We start from the raw sequence: 22,493 nt of genomic DNA on the forward strand, positions 1-22,493 counted from the left end.
TCACAATGCTTCCAACGCTGAAGCGTGTGAAGTGGTCGACCTATGTGAAGGTGCCACACACTTGGTCCGAGCTCATGTAGATCTACAGCCACTGTTTCATTGTACTTGGAAGCCAGTGGCAAACCAACAGCTTAGGTTTGCTGTATATTTCTGGCATGTCTCACAACTTAACTAGCTGCCGTAAAATGTAAATACACTCTTCATTATTCCCAGAACTGCTGAGTAATTTCATGAAGTCTCAACTGTAGCATGTCAAAACTCTTTGAAGTTTTAATACTTTGTTTTTCCTCTGTGTTCATGTTCTCTGGGACTGTCAATCTCCATGTGCTCTGTGTCTGTCAGAATCTCATTTTTACATGGACTCTGTGTGATGTCTTTGTCTAAAATGTTTACACAATAGTAGCCTGAGGTAGTAAGTTCAAGGGTCACTGGTTGTTTAAACATCACTTCCTTGTCATGTTTTAAGTCTAGTACAGCCCCTGCCTTGAGGGAAGCTTTGCTTAATAAATCAAATCGATTCAAAGTTTGTCACGTGCGCCGAATACAACCGGTGTAGACCTTACAGTGAAATGCTTACTTACAGGCTCTAACCAACAGTGCAAAAAAGGTATTGTGTGAACAATAGGTAAGTAAAGAAATAGTGAAAAATAACAGTAGCGAGGCTATATACAGTAGCGAGGCTGTAACAGTAGCGAGGATATATACAGGCACCGGTTAGTCGGGCTGATTTGAGGTAGTATGTACATGTAGATATGGTTAAAGTGACTATGCATATATGATGAACAGAGAGTAGCAGTAGCGTAAAAGATGGGTTGGTGGGTGGCGAGGACACAATGCAGATAGCCCAGTTAGCCAATATGCGGGGGCACTGGTGGTCGGGCCAATTGAGGTAGTATGTACATGAATGTATAGTTAAAGTGACGATGCATATATGATAAACAGAGAGTAGCGTCAGTGTAAAAGAGGGGTTGGGGGGAGGCACACAATGCAAATAGTCCGGGTAGCCATTTGATTACCTGTTCAGGAGTCTTATGGCTTGGGGGTGTGAACTTTTGAGAAGCCTTTTTGTACCGCTTGCCATGCGGTAGTAGAGAGAACAGTCGATGACTGGGGTGGCTGGGGTCTTTGACAATTTTTAGGGCCTTCCTCTGACACCGTCTGGTGTAGAGGTCCTGGATGGCAGGCAGCTTAGCCCCAGTGATGTACTGGGCCGTACGCACTACCCTCTGTAATTGCCGTACCGGGCAGTGATGCAACCAGTCAGGATAGTAAGGGGATATCTGCAGGGACCACCTATGTTTCAATGTGACTCTTAGTCTGACCCATTTTTGCTGGTATCTTGACTCTGTTGGTAGAATGGACGATTCTCCCATATTGACATTTGAACGCTTTGTTGCTTGGTGTGTCAATCATATATTTTGTACTCCTTTCGTATTTAGTTCACTGACATAGCTAGCAATGCATTTTGCACCACACACTGTGCTTGTACATGCAGTATCAATCATAGCAGATCCTAAGGATTCAACTATAAAGAGCTCTGTATTAGAAGCAGATTTGTTTGAAAACAGTGTAATGTTACACTGCTCTATCTGTTTACATTTTCCTCTGTTAGTTTAACTTGTTCATTTTTATGAGGACAGACTAACCCAATGGTAAGTGCTTTGACAAATAGAAAATGTTGAGCTCCTTCCATGCCTGTCCATTGGATTTGTGCCGGGCAATGGCGCCCTCGACTGGTTGTCTTGAGAACGTGACTTGTTGGCACCTTTTTTTCTCTGCTGCTCAGTGTAATATAACGCGTCACTCACTTGCAGTCCATCTGTTATTTGCGCAGCAGGCGTCTTTTCACCCAAACGTTTCTTTAGTGCCGACTTCATTGACGCAAATGTCAGCACAGTACAAGCAGTCAAAGCCAACTCTTTCTCCCTACCATCCAGGTAGTATCTAGCAACTTGAAAACTAACACTGCATCCGGGAGAACCATGTCTTACTTGCGCATCCTATTGTACCTCTGTTCGAAAGCAATTATGTAGTCCGTCATTGCAACTGAAATGTCTCTAGTAACACTGCCAGTTTTGAATATTCTATGTAGGCACGGTCTTTCTCTTTAAGAAACACAGACCCAGTGCTCGGATCACAGTTCACACACCGTCATCCTTGTTCAAATCCTCCAGGGATATTTCCAGTGCTGTATCTCGCTCTTCCCTCGAGCGATAATACCACCGCAAGTGCTTGCTTTTTGTTGTCCAGGTTAGTAACCCGTGTCCAGATTCAAATGACATTTTTTCCAACTTTCATACGACCTCTTCTTGTCGAAGCGAGGTGTCAGATTGTAGTTATTAACCATCCTCTGCTACCAATGTTAACTCGAAATGACACAACGACAAGGTTCCAGTTTAACCGTATTTCCACCGTACATAGTTACCATTGCACTCCGGCCAGGTCCATCTACAGTGATACTACTGCGCAGGCGTACTATTAAGAGTGATAGCACCGTGATAACATAAATACAGTGGCGTGCCGTGGGCCTGGGGCCTGGGCCTTCAGTGATGTACTACACAGTCCCACCCGAATTAATCCACCTCATTATGATGCCATGGCTCTAGAAACTATACATTTAGACAGAAACGCAGTATAACCAGGTGTTGCGTCACCTTGAAATTGACAAATTGACATTTTTGGGTAAACAGTGTTTACCCAAAAACATGACACAATCAATGAGTCTTTTCAATATTTCCCTTCACCTTTTCATTGTGCAGCTCGGTTGCCCTGCGCGTTTGTTCTTTGAGCTGTCGATCCACTCCGGTGTCCCCAAAAGTTTTCAAAAGCACCATTGCTTGTTAGGAGCCTGTGAGCCATTGACAGCGCTCGTAGTTGAAACTTTGAAAGTGGCGAGCGAACGAAGCACTTTCCCGCCTGTGACAGGCTTTGTGGCGTCGGGCGACCTCTCCTTACAATGTCTAACTTTTCTTGAAAAGTCCGTCTTGAGAATGGCGTTATAATTATATCCTCGACCAAATCGATATCTTCTCCTCCTTCCGCCATTGTGGGTTGAAAAAACAGCTTAGTAGTACGCGAATTAATTCGTTTATCAAATTCAGTTTCCTAGATCTCCATAGGACCTGCCTCTCAATATTGGTAATCCAATCAAAAGACGTGCACGCACTACGCCTGCTAGCTGGCTCCTGTGTAACACTGGAGCCAGCCAGAAGGCGTACAATAGCCAACTCTAAAGCTGATTGGTTGACACTAAATTTTCATTTCCATTCACTATAAGCTACAAGCGCCCGCACTGTTGATTCTGAAGGCCTGAGGGCAGATTTTAGACCCCTGGCAACACATGATGGCTGAATATGATTGGATAAAAGATCTAACATAAAGACCAGCCCTCAAAATCTCAACCTGGGGCTGGAAGCAGTGCAACCAAGAGGAAAGCTATGAAATGAAGAGTATAACTCTTACTCTGGGGAATAATTTAATACATATTTGTGGGAAAATATATTTAAAAAAAAATTATATTCTGATGATGTTTAGGCCAGCAGAGAAGGCCTTGCAGGCCCTGACGGCCCACCACTGCATAAATATATGGATGATTTTTTATTTCACCTTTATTTAACCAGGTAGGCCAGTTGAGAACAGGTTCTGATTTACAACTGTGACTTGGCCAAGATAAAGCAAAGCAGTGTGACAACAACACAGAGTTACACATAAACAAACGTATAGTCAATAACACAATAGAAAAATCGATGTACAGTGTGTGCAAATGTAGGGAGGTAAAGGCAATAAATAGGCCATGGAGGTGAAATAATTACAATTTAGCATTAAAACATGAATTTAACAGCAACCACTTCTCGCCCTAATCCCTGGCTACTGAATGTTACTAATTGATTTTGTAGTGTAAACCTGTAATTTTCCAGCTGAATCGGTGGTTATGCAGTCTTGTAGTCCTCTAAGAAAATAATAACAATTCTGTTGATATTTTTCTTTAATGTGCATCTCTTTTTAGTGGATTGCCCAGACAAGGTGTCATCGTGTCCTGATGAGACCACTTGCTGCCTGCTGGGGGATAAGAGCTATGGCTGCTGCCCTATGCCAAGTGTGAGGCATCTGCTCCCAACCCAATAACTCACCACACATCCATATTCAGCTGCCAGGAAATATCAGCTCCTGTAGGATTCAGCTGTATCAAGTCCCCTCTTGCTCTCCTCAGGCTGTGTGTTGTCCGGACCACCTTCACTGCTGTCCTGAGGGAACCACCTGTGACCTGGAACAGAGCACCTGTGTGTCTGAACACGGCCAAACTCCCATGTCTGTCAAATTCCCCGCCACATTGACCACGACATCCCTACAGAGCACAGGTCAGAGACAAAGTTACACATCAAACATTGGCACGTGATGTGAACATCGATTTGCAACAGACTCAGTGGGAATATTCAAGATGAAAAGTTGCATGGCGACAGAAGTGTAATGTCCATACATTAACATGTGAATGTGTGCGTGCTCTGTGCCCTTCAGTCAATGCTGTGCCCTGCAACGACTCTGTGGCCTGCGCTGATGGAACCACGTGCTGTAAATTACTAAATGGAGAATGGGCCTGCTGCCCCCTACCCAAGGTATGGTAAACAACTTGTGTGTGTCGGCCATAATTCCTGTCACACTTGACAGTAGTGCTCAGCCCTTGAGACTCTGACCTGATTTATTAAGTCTTCCGAAAATCCATTTATTAATGTTGAAAGTGAGTGCCGCTCTTTTTTTTACGGTCCGTGGTGTTCAATTTGTCTTGTAGCATTACAGATGTGAGAACAGAAACTCTGTATGCACCGTCGACTCCACCTGAGCCAATGAGCCCCCCGCACTAATTCCCTTTGACTTCCCCCTAGGCTGTGTGTTGTGATGACCACCTTCACTGCTGCCCCCACGGGACCATCTGTAACCTGGCAGAGAGTACGTGTGATGACCCGTCTTCGGGCTCTGCCCTGGTACCCATGCTGGACAAGGTGCCCGCCTTTAGCTATGTGTCGCAGGAGGAGCCGCTGCCCAACAGCATATGTGACAAATCCACGTCGTGCCCGGGCAAATCCACGTGCTGCAAGACCACCACAGGAAACTGGGCATGCTGCCCCCTGCCCAATGTATGAACATTTCCACATTTACCCCCCCACTGACTTATTTGCCAAGTCCAGTCCTTGTTAAGGGTCTAACCTTTTAGTTCACTTTAGGTAATTTTACCTCCGATTGTATTTGATTAAATGATGTCCATGTTAAATTCTATTCCTAAAGTAACTGGATTTGAATTGACTAATTGGGAAAACACTACTGTCCCTGTGCAGTCACTCCAAGTGGTGCTAATTTGATACACTTATGAATAGTCCTTGTTTCCAATCATCTCGGCGAGTCATTTTAATAAAATCCGAGGCAAATAAGCATCACGTTTATAGCCAAAGGTAGCCTAGCTGTTGTATCAGTAATAACAACTCCATGCGTTCTCTGTGGCCCTCAGGCTGTGTGTTGCGATGACCACCTCCACTGCTGCCCCCACGGCACTGTGTGTAACCTGGAGGCCAGTAGCTGCGATGACCCCTCAGGCTTCAACATGCCGTGGGTCACCAAGGTGCCAGCACTCACCACCCAGGCACAACTGGCCACTGAGAAGTGTGACGAACAGACCATGTGCCCCGGGGGCACCACCTGCTGCAGACAGAACTCAGGACAGTGGGCATGCTGTCCTCTACCTCACGTGAGTTAATTTTTTCCCCCCATCTGGTGGTTTCAATAACGATCTTACCATTCAATTGGCGACAGATTTTCATGCGGATATTCTCAAATCCGCATAAAAACAATATGAGTATTTTCCCACCAGAGATGTTTCCATCACATTGACTTGTTGCAGATTAAAGGCTGTGTGGTGACGTTGTACGCATAAATACATTTTTGGGGTTAAATTCCCATTTACCCCCCCCCCCCCCCCCCCCCCAAAAAAAAATATGTATGTATATGTTAAATGGGTTTCCATTGCATTTAACTATTTTGGTTTTCTCACAAAAAAAGTGTTTTTTATATAGCGAGTGTGCCCACTCCGGTAATGGCACGTCCGTTCCAGTCAACAGTGCGCAGATACACGTATAGCCCATCATGAGATTTATTATGGACAAAAGAGCGCAATCATTTTTGTTTGTCAAACGGCAGCCAAGCATCGATGATCATGTCACCAGAATAAGACCCTCAATATGTATTGGAAAGGAGCGTCAAGCTCATCACCGTGCACTTTCACCCCCCTGTGAAGTTCATCCTAACTTCATCTGTAGCCTAAAAAAAACTGCATGCTTTCCCGACGAGTCGTAGCGGGAGGAGCACACACGTCATCGCCTGACTCCAAGTTTACTCCGATATGATGGTTATTATATCAATATTTGCCATACAAGCGTTTCCACAGATTTTTATTTCTCGTATAATTCATTTTACCGACACAAAAAGATCCCACCTTGTCTAGCGTATTTTGTTACGTCGACATTTGGAAAGTTTATTGAAAATTTCATTATCCACCAGGCCTGTCATGACATTTATGTGCTTTACTCTCATAAAAAGGGTTGGATGGAAACCTGGTTAATGAATCCATTCGTAGACTGAGATGAATTGAAGTGTTGTGTATAATTCTGAAGGAACGTTTGTTTTACGGCTTGAGACTGGCTCTTGGTGTGTGTTACAGAAAGCATATCTTATGTTTTTGCAATTTAGGACACCATATACTGTTGATCAGGGCCCATATTCATACATTTTCTCAGCCACAGGAGGCTGCTGAGGGGAGGACGGCTCCTAATAATGGCCGGAGTGAATGGAATGCCATCAAACGCATGGTTTCCACGTGTTAGATGTATTTGATACCATTCTATTCCGCTCCAGCCATTACCACAAGCCCGTCCTCCCCAATTAAGGTGCCACAAACCTCCTGTGGGCTCAGCACGCCTCTTTGTGAATACCAGCCTCGATTTTTGGTGATTGCAAAACAAGGGCTCTTAACTCTTAAGTTAGGATTTGAAATAATGTTATTGTTGCCCCTTAGGCGGTGTGCTGCGACGACCATGAGCACTGCTGCCCTAAAGGCTACACGTGTAACGTGGCCGAGCAGACCTGTGACAAAGCTGGGACCCTCAGCTTGCCCTGGATCCCCAAGGTGCCAGCCCTGCTCCTGCGCAGAGTGCTTCCTCAGGCCAGTGCCCCTTCCTTCCCCCTAGCCAAGAACATGTGTGACCCCCACACCAGCTGTCCCAAATATACCACCTGCTGCTTCATGGACAAGGCTGGCAAGTGGGGATGCTGCCCCCTGCCAAAGGTAAGGAGGCTATTCTGGGGACTTTGGCCGTGGCAACTTTTCAAGATATTATTATTATTATTATGATGAACAAAGCAATGGCAATGTAACCGAAAATTTGCAGCTGAAATTATAAAAATGGTTAATTGTTACTTACTCCTCTTTGCTCTTTGTGGAGCATAAGGCTGGCTGAAATGACATGGTGAAGTAGTGATTATACACTAGTCATCTCTGTATGACCTCTCTGTAAATGGTCTGCTCCACCCCAGGCGGTGTGCTGTGACAACGGAGACCACTGCTGCCCCAGCGGCTACAGCTGTGATGTCCACAAGACCTCCTGCACTAAGGGCCCCCTGACCATTCCCTGGTACCGCAAAGAGAAGGCCCTGACCGAGGGAGCCATGTTGAAAGACGTAAAGTGTGACGACAAGAGCAGCTGTGCCTCGGGGGCCACCTGCTGCAAGCTGCCCACCGGCGAATGGGGCTGCTGTCCCCTGGTCAAGGTGCGTCTCCATTGACTTTCTGTGATAATGGATTGGATTTATATATACAGTGCATTCGTACAGTATTCAGACCTGTTGAGTTTTTCCACATTGTTACGTTACAGCCTTATTCTAAAATTGATTCAATTGTTTTTTCCCCCCTCAATCTACAGACAATATTGTTAACTTTTTATTGTATTTTTTACTTTTAGCAAATTTATAAAAAATTGTAATATCACATTTACATTAGTATTCAGACCCTTTACTCAGTACTTTGTTGAAGCAGCAATTTAAATCCTTGAGTCTTTTTGGTTGTGACGCTACAAGCTTGGGACACCTGTATTTGGGGAGTTTCTCCCATTCTTCCCTGCAGGTCCTCTCAAGCTCTGTCAGGTTGGATGGGGAGCATTGCTGCACAGCTGTCTTCAGATCTCTCCAGAGATGTTAGATCGGGTTCAAGTCCAGGCTCTGGCTGGGCCACTCAAGGACATTCATAGACTTGTCCCGAAGCCACTCCTGCGTTGTCTTGGCTGTGTGCTTAGGGTCATTGTCCTGTTGGACGGTGAAACTTCGCCCCAGTCTGAGGTCCTGAGCGCTCTGAACCAGATTTTCATCAAGGATCTCTCTGTACTTTGCTCCCTGTTCATCTTTGCCTCGATCCTGACTAGTCTCGCAGTCCCTGCCGCTGAAAAACATCCCCAACAGCATGATGCTGCCTCCACCACCATGCTACACCGTAGGGATGGTGCCAGGTTTTTTCCAGACGTGAAGCTTGGCATTCAGGCCAAAGAGTTGAATCTTGGTTTCATCAGACCAGAGAATCTTGTTTCTCATGGTCTGAGAATCCAAGCGGGCTATCATGTGCATTTTACTGAGGAGTGGCTTCCGTCTGGCCACTCTACCATAAAGGCCTGATTGGTGGAGTGCTGCAGAGATGGTTGTCCTTTTGGAAGGTTCTCCCATCTCTACAGAGGAACTCTAGAGCTCTGTCAGTGACCATCGGGTTCTTGGTCACCTCCCTGACCAAGGCCTTCTCTCCCAATTGCTCAGTTGGGCCAGGTGGCCAGCTCTAAGAAGAGTCTTGGTGGTTCCAGACTTCTTCCATTTAAGAATGATGGAGGCCACTGTGTTCTTGGGGAACGTCAATGCTGCAGAAATGTTTTGGTACCCTTCCCCAGATCTGTGCCTCGACACAATCCTGTCTCGGAGCTCTACAGACAATTCCTTCGACCTCATGGCTTGGTTTTTGCTCAGACATGTACTGTCAACTGTGGACCTTATATAGACAGGTGTGTGCCTTTCCAAATCATGTCCAATCAATTGAATTTACCACATGTGGACTCCAATGAAGTTGTAGAAACATCTTAAGGATGTTCAATGGAAACCGGATGCACCTGAGATCAATTTCGAGTCTCATAGCAAAGGGAATACTTAACGTAAATAAGGTATTGTCTGTAGATTGATGAGGAAAAATTGAATCCATTTTGGAGTAAGGCTGTAATGTAACAAGGGGTCTGACTACTTCCCGAATTCCCCGTTTCGCCACAGACACATCTTGTTGACCCTCTCCTTCTCGCCCCCAATCCGCAGGCTGTTTGCTGTACAGACCATGAGCACTGCTGCCCCCAGGGCTACAGCTGCAACATGCAGACTGGGACCTGTGAGAAACTGGTAGAGGCTATACTCCTCCGCACGGTGCCCCTGACAAAGGTAGCAGAGTCCCAGCAGAGGGCAGCAGAGATGGGTATTGATGTGAAGTGTGACAGCACTGGCGAGTACAGCTGTCCCAAACTGGAAACCTGCTGCAAGACCTCACCCACGGAATGGTCCTGCTGCCCTGCACCAAAGGTAGTGAAACGGCTACTTGGAATGAAAATCCTAACTTGAAATATGGAACTTTGACTTTTGATGTAGATGGGAAATGTGTGTACATTTGACAAGTTGCGAGGTTCTTAAATCAACTCCATATTTGGTACATAAAGGAAACGTAGCCTTTTCAAAAAAAATTTAAGGCTGAGGCTGCACGTCCAGATCGAACTGCCCTGTCCCCCAGGACACCTCTTCCCCATATATCAACAACCTTAAAATGTTCTGTACATTTGTTACTTTACCCACATATTTTTTGTTTTTTAACATAGCAGCTGCTCCCCCTCCCTTCATAATGTAGAAGTACTATTTCGTGAGTGCTTTTAGAGCAGACGGTGTGAATAAGCTAGCCTACCTGTATTTAGTTTCAATCAAACCACAGTGGTGTGTACGGAGTTTTGGCTGCATGAGAGAGAGAATCAGCACATGAGCACATTCCTCCTAAAATCTCATAAGGAATTGCCTGATGTCTTTAGTCTAACATAAGCGTTACGCTATGCTGTTATATTGGTATTTTATATGAATTAAGTCATTAAGTGATCTAGTGAGACATTGATTCAACTTTGCTCCGACTTATTGAAACCAGTAACATTCGGAGAAGTGGCATGGCGCCGTTCCGTTCCGTACGCTCCGGCTGCACTACACTCCTGCCTATATGACAACGTACGTAGTCTAGATGTAACGTTTAGCCTACCCTGTCTACACGTTTTATTGAGGCAAAGCCATCTGCATTTCAACCATAACTAACATGCAACTTGTCATGCTTTTCAATGATCACGCAACACTGCGATGGTCAGCACATTTGAAATTCACCAGATTAGCCTTTGGGCAAACTTTTCCGCGCAAGTAGGCGGAGTTTGACAACATGCCCCGTCAATTTAAGTGATCAGTCTGCCGCACAGAGTACTGTGTGTGTGTGTGTGTGTGTGTGGGCAGTAAATTGGATGTGTGTGTGGTTATAGTTACAACAGACGAAGTTTGTACAACGTGGTTTCAATGAGAGGGGGCAGTCATTCTCCCCCACGTAAGACAAGTTCAAGGCCAACTGCGGTACTGCAGACATTGTTAGCAGAAAAACGTCAATCTTCGTGGTCAATTGTATAAATAAAAAATATCCAACAGATGCATGAACTGATTGTTTTAAAATCTCACATAGAAAAAGGTTATACCATTTGGTATTCACACTTTTTCAGCAGGGATACTTTCTTTCACGTCAGAATTGCTCGGTACCCAATTTGTTTTTCATGACCCCACACCAAATATGACAATCTTAAAATATATCTATTGTTACATCATCAAATACTTCAATTCATTACATTCATCTCTTATCAAAATAAACCAATAAATACATTTACTCTAACTTATTTTTCAAACAAAATTTGTCCCATACAATCTGTACTCTATACATTTTTGGGTTAAAAAAATAAAATTTGTTGTATTTTTTGGGTGATCCCACTGCAGTTCCCCCGACTTTGAATACAAGGGTGTTATACTGATAATTGAGTTGCTCATGGCATCCTGCAGTACCCTAGTCTGCCTTCAACTTGAGTTACTCAATGAGGGGGCAGGACTGAGCTAGCCTGCAACTTCTCTTCCTGGAGTAGCTCAAACTGCGCATGTTAGGTTTCCATGAGAAATCTTAACCAACTTCATTTGGCTTTAATGCGCTATTGAATCTTCACATAGGAATGGCTGATGTCACTTGATCGATGGCTTTGTCCACTCATGTATACAGTCATTGCTTACACAAGACAAAGACGTCCAATCATCACGGCGGGGTGAGTGAGAACAGGAAGGGAGGGGGAAGCGGCAGCAGAGGGAGCAGCAGCTACGTAAAATAATTGTGCATAAAGTAGCAAATGCACGGAAGGTTGTTTAGCCATCAGGAAGAGGCGTCAGAGTCTGGTGATGCTGTAAAAAATATATATTTTAAAATATATATTCATTCAAATGCCCCCATTACTTCCATTGATTGTTAGGTTGGGGTGGCTAAAGTTAGTTGAAGTTTGTGGTGGCTGTTTTAAAGAACATAACCATGGATTGTTTTCTACTGACCCATCAATTTGTAAAATCCTGAACTAATCCTTTAAACTCGCTTTCTCTTCACAGGCCACATGCTGCGCGGACACCAGGCACTGCTGCCCCATGGGATACACATGTGACCTGGAGCGGGGAGGCTGCTCCCAGCAGGCTGAGTTGACCTGGGACATGTTCTACAGCCACGACAAAAAGAGAGACTTTGTTCCGTTTTGACTTTGAGCTAAATCGGGAAGCACTGATTTGGAATCTGAGCCAATCAGGATGCAGCACTGATCTGATGTTCCTCACTCCAGCACACAACGTAACCTGCAGCACATTCCATAAGAGGAACAAACAACCTTATGGAAACTGGACAAGGGACAGGAGATTTATTTTGTATTTTTTTTTGTAAGTGATTTAATTTGGTTCAATTGGGGTAGAACAGGAAATAGAAATGGTTGGAAGTAGAGAATTCAGCATCTCCACCCAATGGCCATCCCCAATTTTTTTTTTTTTGTTATTTTTTTTATTTTTTTTTTTTTTAAGCAGCTAGCTTGTAGGTTTGTCTCAATGTCTTTACGCTTAGTTACTACTGCCCCATATGCCATTTTCTCTATGCAAATGAGAAATATGAATGTATTATAGTCTCTTGGAACGATCGTTTTTCAGAATAAACCTGCTTTAAGATGTATCAAAAATGTATTTTATTCCAAACTCTTTCAAGAACACAGCTACATAGTATAAGAAAGCTGATTTTCATGTTTCGTTGCTGCAGGCACAACCTAGCATTAGTAAGTGAGTTAGTATATCGTTCTTTCTGGAAGTACTACAGAGCCATTGATCAGCCGACTGAGTGTTACTTTGATTTAACTTTTTGCTCGATTTTTATGTATGTTTTGCCCTCTGGCCTGGGTTCATCACTTTCTGTGAACATCAAAATGGTCCAGCCTCTGACAGTTTTCTGTCATTAAAATAAAAATACTGTCACTCAAACCCCTTAAGTCATAGCCATTTTTTTTCTTGATGTCATAATACCCATTGTTGATAAACTTTGATTTTCAGTATAGGAATTATTGGTAAACCCCAGTTAAATGGTTTCTACATGCAATTTGTGGTGCTTGAACAGGTGATGGGGAAGTGAATCCAATACATAGGAATTGTATGATTGGTTAGTACAATGTTAGTTGATATCAAAATTGATACTAAGCACTCTGTTCTACCAGCCGTAATAATACTTTGTAAGTCAATGCAAACAATACCAGTTAGCACATAACTCTCATCCCATTCCTAACGTCCCAAATTTGTATCTGTACTCTATAGCTTTGTTTTGGATTAGTTTTTTTACATGAATGTCATGTTAAATGAAGGACATTTTTCTCGGTTAATTATAGTTTCCTTATCAAATATTTTATCTTATGAAGGTGAGTTGTCCAGTGTATGCCACTGAGGTGAAATAAAATTGTTTCAAAAATTTCAGTTTTCGTTCTTCGGTAGGGGAAACCATTTTGTGTTGAGCTGCACTATAGTACAATAATAAACAATGGATGAGTCATGTTTTTGTCTGAACCTGGGAGGCTATGGTTTATGGATATACCCTAGGAAAGGATGCTGAACTTCCTATGCACTTCTGCCCTCCCCCTTACACCCCTCAGAAGTTATGTACTTGTCTGTGAGAGTCTCACCTTATCATAGAGGGGTCATACTCTGGGCTCCTGAGTGGCGCAGTGGTCTAGAGGCGTCACTACAGACCCTAGTTTGATTCCAGGCTGTATCACAACCGGTTGTGATTGGGAGTCCCATAGGGCGGCGCACAATTGGCCCAGCATCGTTAGGGTTTGGCCGGGGTAGGCCGTCATTGTAAATAAGAATGTTCTTAACTGACTTGCCTAGTTAAATAAAATATTAGTGTGTATCCCAAACCATTCGGACACTACAGACATTAGTTGGCAGATCGGTGGTACCGACAGATGAGTCCCGTGGGAGTTGTAGAGCAAAATGGATTTTTGGGATGTTTTGGTCTGCCAAACACCACTTTTAGCTCTGCTATCCTTCAACGCAAATGAGGAAGGCTGAAATCGGCGGATGCGGTGGATTGAGACGCAGCCCATGCAACAAAAAAAACATTAAAGAGCCACTGAAACCGCCGATTGGCATGTTTTTTTTTGCTATTAACATTTTTAAATCTCAGGTTTGGTGCAGTATTTCGCAAGTGAAAAATGTGCAACGTGTTGTCTTATGTAAACAGGCTGCTGGGCAGGTCTGTCTCAGTCTATGCTATTGGATAGAGAGCGATCACCACAGCTGTTCACCCCATGTTAGTGGGGATATGTACAGTGCCTTCAGAAAGTATTCAAACCCCTTGACTTTTTCCACATTTTGTTAGGTTACAGCCTTATTCTAAAATGGAGTAAAATGTTTATTTCCCTCATCAATATACAGACAATACCCCATAATGACAAAGCAAAAACAGTTTTGATATTTTTGATAATTTATTAAAATAAATACATTTACATAAGTATTCACACCCTATACTCAGTACTTTGTTGTGGCACCTTTGGCAGCAATTACAGCCTCGAGTCTTCTTGGGTATGACGTTACAAGCTTGGCACACATGTATTTGGGGAGTTTCTCCCATTCTTCTCTGCAGATCATCTCAAGCTCTGTCAGGTTGGATGGGGAGCGTTGCTGCACTGCTAATTTCAGGTCTCTCCAGAGATGTTCAATCGGGCTCAAGTCTGGGCTCTGGCTGGGCCACTCAAGGATATTCAGAGACTTGTCCTGAAGCCTCTCCTGCATTGTCTTGGCTGTGTGCTTAGGGTCGTTGTCCTGTTGGAAGCTGAAGCTTTGCCCCAGGCTGAGGTCCTGAGCGGTCTGGGGGCAGGTTTTCATCAAGGATCCGTTCATCTTTGCCTCAATGCTGACTAGCCTCCCAGTTCCTGCCAACATCCCCACAGCATGATGCTGCCACCACCATGGGGATGGTGCCAGGTTTCCTCCAAACATGACACTTGGCATTCAGGCCAAAAATAGTTTAATCTTGGTTTCATCAGACCAGAGAATCTTGTTTCTCATGGTCTGAGAGTCTTTAGGTGCCTTTTGGCAAACTCCAAATTGGCTTTCATGTGCATTTTACTGAGGAGTAGCTTCCGTCTGCCCACTACCACAAAGGCCTGATTGATGGAATGCTGCAGAGATGGTTGTCTTTCTGGAAGGTTCTCCCATCTCCACAGAGGAACTCTAGAGCTCTGTCAGAGTGACCATCGGGTTCTTGGTCACCTTCCTGACCAAGCCCTTCTCCCCCGATTGCTCAGTTTGGCTGGGCAGCCAGCTCTAGGAAGAGTCTTGGTGGTTTCAAACTTCTTCCATTTAAGAGTGATGGAGAGTACTGTGTTCTTGGGGAACTTCGATGCTGCAGAAATGTTTTGGTACCCTTCCCCAGATCTGTGCCTCGACGCAATCCTGTCTCGGAGCTCTACGGACAATTCCTTCGACCTCATGGCTTGGTTTTTGCTCAGACATGCACTGTCAACTGTGGACCTTTTGTTAGAATATTTTATCAAGGGTTAAGATAAATGATTAAATAATTCTACCCAGAAACTTAACCATTGGGATTATTTGTTAGGTAGCATGTAGAGGGGTTAGAAAGGAATGTCTGTGTGTGTGCTTAAAGAAAACTCTGTGGATCATTAAACTATGTTTGAACCGACCCAGCTATAACTCTGTGAAGATAAGAGGAGACAGGGAGAGCCCCCCTCCAGGTTTTCCGTATCTTGGGGGGGGGGGGGGGGGGGGGGGCTGGAACTGTTAGCTAAGTAGTAATAAAACTGGTAAAAGGCTTCAGGAGATAATCCAGATTAGTGTGTATGTATGTGCGTTAGTAATAGAAGGGATAAAAATAACGGTTTTTGTATATGCACGTCAGAGTACTCTCGAGAATAAACACTATTGATTAATTTGGACACGGGTCTATCTATTTTATGCAAATAAGGATCTTACAAATTCTTAGAAACGGACAGAGTGTTTGCTTTGTATAATTAAATTGGTTAATGAACATATAGGAAACAAATTCCTTCATCACCTTTATATAGACAGGTGTGTGCCTTTCCAAATCATGTCCAATCAATTGAATTTACCACAGGTGGACTCCAATGAAGTTGTAGAAACAACTTAAGGATGCACCTGAGCTCAATTTAGAGTCTCATATCAAAGTGTCTGAATACTTAATTTATTTTTGTATTTTTATTTTAAAACATTTGCAAAAATGCCTAAAAACCTGTTTTCACTTTGTGATTATGGGGTATTGTGTGTAGATTGCTAAGGATTTTTAAGTACTTAATCAATTTTAGAATAAAGCTGTAATGTAACAATGTGGGAAAAGTAAAGGGGTCTGAAAACTTTCCAAAGGCACTGTACATCCTCAAATCAAAACCCAACCCTTTGTGACGCTCGGGTGTTCCAAACTTCGTTTCAGACGAGACTGACTTTATGACCAAAATCATCCTTTTTACACTTTGTAGTAAATTTTGACACTAGAATAACTGTTTCTGACTCATATCGATCCCACATAGGCCGTTTTCAAAGGGATTCGTTGCTTTTGAAAGGCAGTTGCTCTTTTTGTATTATGCTAATTACATTTCCACAGGGCGCGGACATCGACTCTTGGGGTTTTAACTCCAATGAGGCACGTCAGCACTGTAATTCTCTGGCCCATGGGCCCTTTGGCTTTTACAACCCCCTGTTGTATTCTGCCACATGGCACCATTGTAAAGAGCCACAGTCTGTAAGGTTTCCAGTCATTTCAGTTCATGATTTTTAAAGTGAAGAATATGATTGATACATTTTGCACCTTAATGAGAGAAGTACAACTGTACAACCTTATCCTGAATGGCTAGAAACATAATTCAATTTGACTGCCACGGAGATGGACTTCTGACAACGGACATTTTCCAAGTACATAGACAGATCCCAGGGCACTCGAACACTACACGGATGGAACTCTGACCTGTTTATGTGTGCTCGTCCCGAGCGCCTCTTCGTTGGTTTGTTTCCGCTCAGATGTTGCCAGAGAAAATGTCTCATGGGTGGTCTGTGCTTTTTCATGACACCCCCTCTGGCATGTTGCTAATTCCCATGGGAATTCTGGGGATCAGAATTTGGGGCAGGGAAGCACATTGGTGTTGGATGGGATGGGAAGCTTTAATGAACCAGTGCCAACTACCCGATTTGTATGAAAAGTTTAACTTCACTCTACCATAACGTTGACCATCTTCACTTACTCTGCTTAAATGTCTTGGTGGACTAAATACAACACACCTTTGAAGGTGATTGTACAACAGAATGAAATGAGGACAGAGATCGGGAGGCCAGTTTGATATAGGGAGGTGCATTTGTTTATGTGTATTTAACCCCAAATTAAAACAGACTACCTGCTTAGTCAAAAGACACATTGAAGAAAATAATATTATAACAGTAAAACTGCTAGACTCAAGACAGTACCGAGCCTAGAGGAGTACAGTAACAGTAGTGTGTTTCTGGGGTTCGGGGCCGAGGGTGGAAGTTCTCATAACTCTCACATATGGCCTGTCAGCAGAAAGCTGGTTGGTTACACTTGGAACACAGCACACACAAACATACACAGAAACCCACACACATTCACAGAACAGACACAAGTACATAAGTCCAACTGGACGAAGTACTCTGTCTCTACTAATACAAAGAGAACTTCTCACAGAATTTTACCCAAAGAAATATGGGGGATTGGAAATGATACAGTCAACTACATTGATGGAAGCTACAATCTAACTGCAATATTACCCACTAAAAAAAGAAATACAAAAATAAAATAGAACTTCTCACATAAAAGGAGCAGCTGTTTTGCCTTTCCGGTAGGTTGGATTACTACCTATTTGTTTTATTGTCATTAAAACCTATAACGACACAGGACGAGACCCAAATGCAGACACAGGAGGCAGATGGTTCGAGTCTCTGATATTTATTAATAGACAAGGGGCAGGCAAGAGGCAGGTCGAGGACAGGCAGACGTTTGTAAACCAGGTCAGAGTCAGATGGGTACAGGACGGCAGGCAGGCTCGAGGTCAGGGAAGGCAGAACAGATTGGAACTGGGAGGACTAGAAAACAGGGACTAGAAAAACAGGAGTACGGAAAAACACGCTGGAAGGCTTGACAAGACAAACTGGCAACAGACATCTCCAAACTCTGATGCTGCTGATGGTTATTAGCAGGGCCGCAACTTTCACTGGGGACGTTTTATCATTGGAATGTGATACAAAACGAAGGTGTGCTTTAGGACCAGACTTTTTTTATATTTTTAAATGTAGATGTTCCAAAGGTCTGCATCAGTGGCTTGATTGACTATGCGTGGAAGCCAGGAGATGCTAAATGTGTTTGTTAATTAAATGGTCAATTACTGTGAGACCGGCAGTTATTTGCTTGACAATCACTGGCTGACAAAATTTCATGACAGGTATAGCCCTAGTTAAAGGTGTAATTTCTATTAGGGCTAGGGAGGGTGTGTTGGTATTGGCCGACAATGAAGATAACAGGAAGTAGACATTGTAGATGGGCCATTATTTTACCTTAGGTGTACAAAGGGCTTAGATGTCAAGGTTCTCACACAGTAAGATTCTAGATTTGAAGGTTGAGGGTTTTAGCTGAATGCCTAACTTTACACGGAATGGGAACTTTACAGTGGTGCATGTACAAGAATCAGGATTACTTTCTCAAATTCCTACAACTTTGCACTGGAACCACACATAATAGTGAACAAATATGAAAATGGAGAACTTTACAAGTTATACTTTGGGATAAGGTCTATTGTTTCCCGAAACAGACGAACTAAGACACATTTGGAAACCCATAAACCTATGAAATGTGTGGTTGAAAAATGAGTTTTAATGACTCCAACCTAAGTGTATGTAAACTTCCAACTTCAACTGTATATAGCATAAACATACTGTTGACATGTAGGCTGTAGTGTAATGGAATGTTTTGCCGTGTGTGGTAGGTTTTGACACTCTTATGTAGGTGTCATAACCAGCCATAAAATAACACAATATATGTCACAACAGGTCTAAATATGTGTTATGACCATATTATAAACGGTTATGACAAGTTATGTCAGCTGTTATGACATGCTATGACCGTGTCATAACGTGTTATGATACTGGGTGTCAAGTAGAGTGTTACTGAATTTTCTTTCACGGGTCAAAACTATGAAATAACACATATGGCATCATGTAGTAACCAACAAAGCGTTAAACAAATCAAAATATATTTTATATTTGAGATTCTTCAAAGTAGCCACTCTTGATGACAGCTTTGCACATTCTTGGCATTCTCTCGACCAGCTTCACCTGGAATGCTTCTCCAACAGTCTTGAAGGAGTTCCCACACATGCTGAGCACTTGTTGGCAGCTTTTCCTTCACTCTGCGGTCCGACTCATACCAAACCATCTCAATTGGGTTGAGGTCGGGGAATTCTGGAGGCCAGGTCATCTGATGCAGCACTCCATCGCTCTCATTCTTGGTAAAATAGCCCTTAAACAGCCTGTAGGTGTGTTGGGTCATTGTCCTGTTGAAAAACAAATGATAGTCCCACTAAGTGCAAACCAGATGGGATGGCGTATCACTGCAGAATACTGTGGTAGCCATGCTGGTTAAGTGTGCCTTGAATTCTAAATAAATCACAGACAGTGTCACCAGCAAAGCACCCCCACACCATAACACATCCTCCTCCATGCTTTACGGTGGGAAATACACATGCGGAGATCATCCGTTCACCCACATCACGTCAAACAAAGACATGGCGGTTGGAACCAAAAATCTCCAATTTGGACTCCAGACCAAAGGACAAATGTCAACTGGTCTAATGTCCATTGCTCGTGTTTCTTGGCCCAAGCAAGTCTCTTCTTATTGGTGTCCTTTAGTAGTGGTTTCTTTGCAGCAATTCGACCATGAAGGCCTATTTCACACAGTCTCCTCTGAACAGTTGATGTTGAGATGTGTCTGTTACTTAAACTCTGTGAAGCATTTATTTGGGCTGCAATTTCTGAGGCTGGTAACTCTAATAAACTTATCATCTGCAGCAGAGGTAACTCTGGGTCTTCCTTTCCTGTGGCAGTCCTCATGAGAGCCAGTTTCATCATAGCGCTTGATGGTTTTTGTGACTGCACTTGAAGAAACTTTAAAAATTCTTGAAATTTTCCGTGTCGACTGACCTTCATGTCTTCAAGTAATGATGGACTGTCGTTTCTCTTTGCTTATTTGAACTGGTCTTGCCATAATATGGACTTGGTCTTTTACCAAATAGGGCTATCTTCTGTATACCCTCCCTACCTTGTCACAACACAACTGATTGGCTCAAACGCATTAAGAAGAAAATACATTTCACAAATGTACTTTGAACAAGGCACACCTGTTAATTGAAATGCATTCCAGGTGACTACCTCATGAATCTGGTTGAGAGAATGCCAAGAGTGTGCAAAGCTGTCATCAAGGCAAAGGGTGTCTATTTGAAGAATCTCAAATATAAAATATATTTTGATTTGTTTAACACTTTTTGTGGGGTTTCTACATGATTCCATGTGTTATTTCATACTTTTGATGTCTTTACAACTATTCTACAATGTAGAAAATAGCAAAAATAAATGAAAACCCTTGAATGAATAGGTGTCCAAACTTTTGACTGGTACTGTATGTATGTATGTATGTATGTATGTATGTATGTATGTATGTATGTATGTATGTATGTATGTATGTATGTATGTATGTATGTGTGGTACCTGTTAGATATTGGGGGCTTCCTGGGATATGCTTTTGTATGTTATTGCTGTAAGAGTGAGTTAGCTAGCATGCTTAATTGTAATGGTCGCATTAGCTCCCTGCTAATTCACAGTTATTTCCATGCTAACAGACAAATCATGAATATACAGCCTTTAATATACTGTTGTCCTGCACATCTAATTTGCTTCCTTGTGTGTGTATCGTCAGGTAATTACATTTATTGTATTTTGTACTCTTTTTGTAATTGTTATGTTTGATTACAAAATACCCAATCTGATATTGACATGCGAGTGATAAATCATGAATCTACAGCCATCAACATACTGGGAGGAGGTCAGATACCTGGCAGTGTGGAGCCGGAACAACAACCTCTCCCTCAACGTCAGTAAGACCAAGGAGCTGATCGTGGACAACAGTAGAGCGGGTTGAGAGCTTCAAGTTCCTCTGTCTCCAAATCAGTAAGAACTTCTATAAAAAATGGTCCATATAATTGTGCACAGTTGTGAAGGCGCGACAGTCCCCATCAGGAGGTTGAAAAGGTTAAGCAGACAGCCCAGTACAGTTGTGGCCAAAAGTTTTGAGAATGACACAAATATTAATTTTCACAAAGTCTGCTGCCTCAGTTTGTATGATGGCAATTTGCATATACTCGAGAATGTTATGAAGAGTGATCAGATGAATTGCAATTCATTGCAAAGTCCCTCTTTGCCATGCAAAAGAACTGAATCCTCAGAAAATATTTCCACTGCATTTCAGCCCTGCCACAAAAGGACCAGCTGACATCATGTCAGTGATTCTCTCGTTAACACAGGTGTGAGTGTTGACGAGGACAAGGCTGGAGATCACTCGGTCATGCTGATTGAGTTCGAATAACAGACTGGAAGCTTCAAAAGGAGGGTGGTGCTTGGAATCATTGTTCTTCCTCTGTCATCCATGGTTACCTGCAAACACACGTGCCGTCATCATTGCTTTGCACAAAAAGGGCTTCACAGGCAAGGATATTGCTGCCGGTAAGATTGCACCTAAATCAACCATTTATAGGATCATCAAGAACTTCAAGGAGAGCGTTTCAATTGTTGTGAAGAAGGCTTCAGGGCACCCAAGCGCCAGGACCGTCTCCTAAAGTTGATTCAGCTGCGGGATCGGGGCACCACCAGTACAGAGCTTGCTCAGGAATGGCAGCAGGCAGGTGTGAGTGCATCTGCATGCACAGTGAGGCAAAGACTTTTGGAGGATGGCCTGGTGTCAAGAAGGCCAGCAAAGAAGCCACTTCTCTCCAGGAAAAACATCAGGGACAGACTGATATTCTGCAAAAGGTACAGGGATTGGACTGCTGAGGACTGGGGTAAAGTAATTTCCTCTGATGAATCCCCTTTCTGATTGTTTGGGGCATCCGGCAAAAAGCTTTCCCGGAGAAGACAAGGTGAGCGCTACCATCAGTCCTGTGTCATGCCAACAGTAAAGCATCCTGAGACCATTAATGTGTGGGGTTGCTTCTCAGCCAAGGGAGTGGGCTCACTCACAATTTTGCCTAAGAACACAGCCATGAATGAAGAATGGTACCAACACATCCTCAGAGAGCAACTTCTTCCAACCATCCTGGAACAGTTTGGTGACGAATAATGCCTTTTCCAGCATGATGGAGCACCTTGCCATAAGGCAAAAGTGATAACTAAGTGGCTCGGGGAACAAAACGTCGATATTTTGGGTCCATGGCCAGGAAACTCCCCAGACCTTAATCCCATTGAGAACATGTGGTCAAACCTCAAGAGGCAGGTGGACAAACAAAACCCCACAAATTCTGACAAACTCCAAGCATTGATTATGCAAGAATGGGCTGCCATCAGTCAGGATGTGGCCCAGAAGTTAATTGACAGCATGCCAGGGCGGATTGCAGAGGTCTTGAAAAAGAAGGGTCAACACTGCAAATATTGACTCTTTGCATCAACTTCATGTAATTGTCAATAAAAGCCTTTGACACTTATGAAATGCTTGTAATTATACTTCAGAATTC

At 43.3% G+C, this 22,493-nt stretch overlaps 1 protein-coding gene across 1 annotated transcript in view; it reads left to right on the forward strand.

The window, feature by feature from the left end:
- Positions 1 to 13,242, forward strand: part of LOC120029572 (progranulin-like) — a 29,729-nt gene extending 16,487 nt beyond the window's left edge. Inside the window, exons 9-17 of the mRNA XM_038974845.1 lie at positions 4,007 to 4,098; positions 4,211 to 4,358; positions 4,516 to 4,613; positions 4,881 to 5,132; positions 5,501 to 5,737; positions 7,061 to 7,330; positions 7,579 to 7,812; positions 9,382 to 9,639; positions 11,767 to 13,242. Coding sequence (XP_038830773.1) covers positions 4,007 to 4,098; positions 4,211 to 4,358; positions 4,516 to 4,613; positions 4,881 to 5,132; positions 5,501 to 5,737; positions 7,061 to 7,330; positions 7,579 to 7,812; positions 9,382 to 9,639; positions 11,767 to 11,910 — 1,733 coding nt within the window. The 3' untranslated portion in view covers positions 11,911 to 13,242. The remainder of the gene's footprint in view (positions 1 to 4,006; positions 4,099 to 4,210; positions 4,359 to 4,515; positions 4,614 to 4,880; positions 5,133 to 5,500; positions 5,738 to 7,060; positions 7,331 to 7,578; positions 7,813 to 9,381; positions 9,640 to 11,766) is intronic.
- The last annotated feature ends 9,251 nt before the right edge of the window (positions 13,243 to 22,493 follow it).

This window comes from Salvelinus namaycush, chromosome 35, assembly GCF_016432855.1.
Source record: "Salvelinus namaycush isolate Seneca chromosome 35, SaNama_1.0, whole genome shotgun sequence".
Taxonomy (NCBI): domain Eukaryota; kingdom Metazoa; phylum Chordata; class Actinopteri; order Salmoniformes; family Salmonidae; genus Salvelinus; species Salvelinus namaycush.